We start from the raw sequence: 5074 nt of genomic DNA on the forward strand, positions 1-5074 counted from the left end.
TCATATACAAATTACATTCTTTTTATGATACGCACGGATAAAGATTGATCTTTTAAGAAAAGAACGTTACCAAAATCATCTAATTGTTTCGGATGAAAAATCTCATATGCAATAATATAGAGAAAAGGCTATATTTCAATTATTACATTATGATCTTATTGTTGCGCCGTTGTTATTATTCACCATCATTATAATCGTGGTCCAGATGTGGAAACACAATGATATTCGCGTGTCATACGTAAATGAATATTTATGAGACCGAAGCATATTCTGTCGATAGCATGCAGAAAATTGAAATTGTGCGTTTGATCTGCGGATGCTTCGCAGCGAGGTGTTCAATGTATTATATTTCCATTTTATTGGTTTTGACGTTACATTTATTTTTTTTCACATGTCAATAAATAGCAGCAATGCCGATGTTAACAAGAAATAAAACGTGCACGCTGCGTGTGATGTATAAGAGGAGATTTGAGAGAATTCCAACACATGCACGCACGCACGCACGCACGCACAGTTCGACTCTCGACACATTTCCATTCTCATTTGCGAGCAAAGCGAAATTATTTCAATTGCTCTCCGAAGATTCGCATGGCTTTTCTCGCTGGACATATAGTAAATCGGTCGACGTTTACTGAACTGTGCATGTGTTTGAAAACATATCCCTGCGATGCAAGTTCTATGACGACATAAATCGTTTATTTTGCATATATCGGAATCTTGGTTTGGTCGATCACATTTTCATTATCATGGATATTCAACATTCAAATTGATCGTTTATGTAAACGCTTTAATGGCAACGACATTACTTCCTGTTTCTATAATAACTTTGAGCGTTTCTCCATCCTTCCTTCGAGGTATCTCTAAAGTCGGATAAGCTTATCTTTTGTGTACTATATTGGATTAACTCTCGACAGTTCATCAAACACTCTCGATGAGGTAACGATTATCGATGAAATGAATCGTCGGTAATCGAGTCTTAACTAAGAACCTTACAAGATAAAGCTACACTATTGTATACTAAGTAAACCAAACTATTTTTACAAATCTTTGTAACTTTACATATACGTAAATACATCTGCCTTTGACTATTTTATATATCTTAATAACAAAGATAAAGTTATTAAAATAGATTAAGAAAGTTAACAAATACAATTTAAAAATTAATAAAATTTATACGTGACATTTTAACAAAATATAAGATATAAAAATGATATTTATAATAGAAACTCAAACTCATGTCGAGGATCTGCACTTTAAGAGCGATATTTTGTAGCGAAGACTTGTGTTTAATTTGTGTAGATCCACTAATTAACATAGAATAATTTAAGTTAGTCCTTGCTTATCGCGATGGGCAAACTTATGAAGCGAAGCACTGCGCGGTATTCAAGATGTTGAAGAGAGAAACTTTCGCGAACTCTGTTAACAAATGACGAGAGGATTCGTCGATACTGTATCTATGTATTTGCTTATCTCACGAAATTGGAGCTGCACAAGGATTCTCAAGAAATAATCTTTCCAATATATTACAATGCTGACATTGTAAGAAAATTGAACTTCTGTTACAATATATTAAAATTGTTATATGTTTTGAAAAGCATTGCGAATAATAAAGCAAGAAGCAAACGTGAAAACGATGTGTTTTCACGTTCAAGTAGAGAAGCAAAAATCTTACCTAGTATTCATCCAACAGTAAATTATAGGATTGTACATGCTATTGGACATCGCCAGCCAATATATGCCTAGAAAGACCTCCTGGATGTACGGTTCATTTGTAATCTCTGGCAGATAGGACGTCACTATGAAGTACATATGAAACGGAAGCCAGCACACTGCGAATATTACTACTACGACTATCATCATTTTTACGACCTGAAATATAAAGAAAAATCATATCAGTCAAGACATAAAAGGAACCAGTTTCTCCATGATTAATTCACTATAAAGTTAGACTTTTCCAATAAAAATAAAAACAACGAAGATATTTTCAGTACCATAAAAATTTTATTGAAGAAAAAAGTTATATTATTTATATTTCACAATGAAGCTATCACAAAAGTATATTTTAAATAAATAAACTTAAATTCTCTTTTATACGTATTTACATTAAGATTTTCCCATAAAAGTCACATTAAATAATTAGAGATTATTGTTTTAAATTAAATTATACTTGAATGATATAATAAGAGAATAATCAGCTTATATGTTTCATATTTAATTAAATTTGGGAGATTATATTCTGCTCATTTTAATATGTATAAATAATTATAATTATTTTATATTATAAATGTATTATATAAATGTATTTATATACGAATATGTAACGTATGATTTTATGCCGCCAAATTACCGATGATTTTAATGAAAACACCTGTTAGATTCGGTTTGTACACGCAATGCGCACTGCGAATGAGGATTCTCGTGATTATCAAGGGAGGTTTCCTATATTTATAATAATATTCTGTAAAACGTATCGAAATAATGATAAATAAAGCTAGCGATTGTTTCTATATGCTAGTTTCTACAAGCCAGTTTCGATTGGAAAACTATAATGAATACTTCTTTGAATTCTTCTTTTGCATTTTCTACAAAAAATTCTACAGGTGATTAAAGCCACGATAACGAAATGCTTGTAATATATCGATTTCTCCGCCGTTTTAGTTATTATCGCGAGATTCAATTTTGTCTTACCTTCTCTTCCGCATTATATTACAGTTTTGTCTGTTCGAAGAGGAATTCTCCTTTCCGTTGAAATTAATGATTTACTCAACTTCGCACAGGTATAGTTCTCGTAATCAGTTGAGGACAACTTATAGAGAACGGCTATTTGAGAAATAACTTAAATTGGATTTCTTGAGATAATTACGAGTTGTATTTTATTATCTTCTTTAGATAATTAAAAAGTAGATTTACATTCTCTCTGGGTACGTGATTTGCACTATGCATTACGTATGGACCTGGCAGCTAATTCCATTGTAATTTACAATAATGAATACCGTTCATCAATTCATATTCAAAAATATAATTTTGAGATTTCAGAGAGATGTAAGCACTTCGAAAAATTGCTTTAGTGCAGCGGATCATGATATTTCCTTCGAATATTTATGTCTGACCCTTGGCAAGTGTTTGAGATACATCCAAAGCACATTTTTATTGCTTCTATACGTTCTCTACAAAGTAAGAATTTGCATCAGATAAGAATTTGCATTTTTCTTTCTTTCTCGAAAAATCCACGATAATCGCACAGCGTTTTATTCGTGGCAATGAATTTTGAGTAGCTCTGTCTTTGTATAACTTATTTTTCCTTTTTCCATTCTTCCATCTATCTTTTTTAAATCCGCAAAAGTATACATTTCTTTAATCCATTTATGAATACATAAATGGATTTAAAAAAATAAAGAATTTTTTGCGTTATATATAACATAAGAATTTTATTTACGATATATGTAATATAAAATTGCTCAAAATCTCTCATCTTAACTGAATTGAAAAAGATAAAAATTAAGAAATGATTGAGTTGAAATTAAGAAATGATTAATCTATATTTAATTACTTTTATTTTAAGGGAAGAATCAGAAAAATCGATCATTCGGAAAATCCGAATGCCGGAAGGGAATTAGTGGGTGGCATATTTCATCGCTATCAGCAGTGCCGATTCTTCCGTTAAAGCAATTAAGAGAATTGCTCTCTCTCGTCAGTAATGTTCTGAAATAACAGGGAAGAGATTTGATCTTATACAATTCGGCCCACGTGAACATCTTAGCCGATTTTTTTATTCGGAAAGAGAATGATTCTGCTGTCGCTGCTGCTGGGTAAGTATAATTAAGGCCAAGAGAAGTTCGTTTCAGCGCGTGTTGGCGTCCCGACTACTGGTCACATTATCCGACATCTCCTTTCTTCCTTGAAATGTCAGACTTTGCCGTCAGCTTCACTGTTAGTTTCTCTATTGTTCTCGTGAGTTTGTAGTAGCGTGCATTCATACACCAACGCTTTTGACACGATCTCAAAAATCTTCCTTCTGCGAGATTTATAAATTGTTACAATGACATAACTACCATAAATAAAGAGGCATTACTTATTGTTTATATTATCGAGTCAAGTATATATATATATATATATATATATATCAAGTATATAAGGCACATTGAAAATATTTCAGATATTACATCTTCTTTATTTTCTCAATGACAAATTAATTAAATACTATAATAATGTATATATAGGGCCGTATATGTGATAACACAACTACAGCAATTAAAGCCTTAAACGATTTAGCTGGAGCTTTTAAATGCTTTTATGATTGTGTGTGAATTTATATACTACGTATGTAATCCTTTTTTCTTTTAAATGCGCGCCGAAATGATTTTTCGGTCTTGAAACGCTAATTCTACTAAACTAATATCACGAGTTAAAATTGACTGAGCAATTTTAACAATTTTTTGATGAGATGCTTTGTATCTTCGAAACGATTTTAATTATGCTGAGTGACATGTTAAAATAGATTGTTTAAAGCTTTGCTAATTAATTAAAACATCACTGTTTTATCATTGTACGTTCAAAGGTATGACACAAAATTGGATTCTTGTCGTTCTTGCTTTTGGTAAACCTTAAGATTTCTATATAATCGTATTTCGATTGAGAATAAACTTAGCGGAAAGTAATTCTGAAATATGATACGGTTTAGTAAATAGACCTTGATATATAGTTAATTCGATGTTTGTTACTTCGTATTTGCAATCACGACTTAATCGAAGAATTCAGAAAATTTGTTTTTTTTCTTAAATATTTTATTTCAAAAATCAATTTTTAAGAAAAATGTATAATATGTGTATATGTATATAATAGTTTTTAATCGTATAATATTACTTATGATTTGAAGATTTGAGAAGAGAGCAATTACTTATGTCAAAAACTTGATTCAAATAATTTTTTATTTTTTATCAATTTATTTAGGTAGAATTATATATCATTTAGTTCATTCTCTCATTAAAAAAAATAGTTAAATAATTCGCGTGTAATAATTTAAATTTGCTCTTAGTAATATATGTATTTATATAGTAACAATATATATATATAT

General features: G+C 30.4%; 1 protein-coding gene across 1 annotated transcript in view; it reads right to left on the minus strand.

Annotated features, from left to right (window-relative positions):
- The window catches only part of LOC108684471 (tachykinin-like peptides receptor 99D), a 46569-nt gene that overhangs the window by 3169 nt on the left and 38326 nt on the right, over positions 1-5074 (minus strand). Inside the window, exon 4 of the mRNA XM_018188797.1 lies at positions 1673-1869. Coding sequence (XP_018044286.1) covers positions 1673-1869 — 197 coding nt within the window. The remainder of the gene's footprint in view (positions 1-1672; positions 1870-5074) is intronic.

Source organism: Atta colombica, unplaced genomic scaffold (assembly GCF_001594045.1).
Source record: "Atta colombica isolate Treedump-2 unplaced genomic scaffold, Acol1.0 scaffold135, whole genome shotgun sequence".
NCBI lineage: Eukaryota > Metazoa > Arthropoda > Insecta > Hymenoptera > Formicidae > Atta > Atta colombica.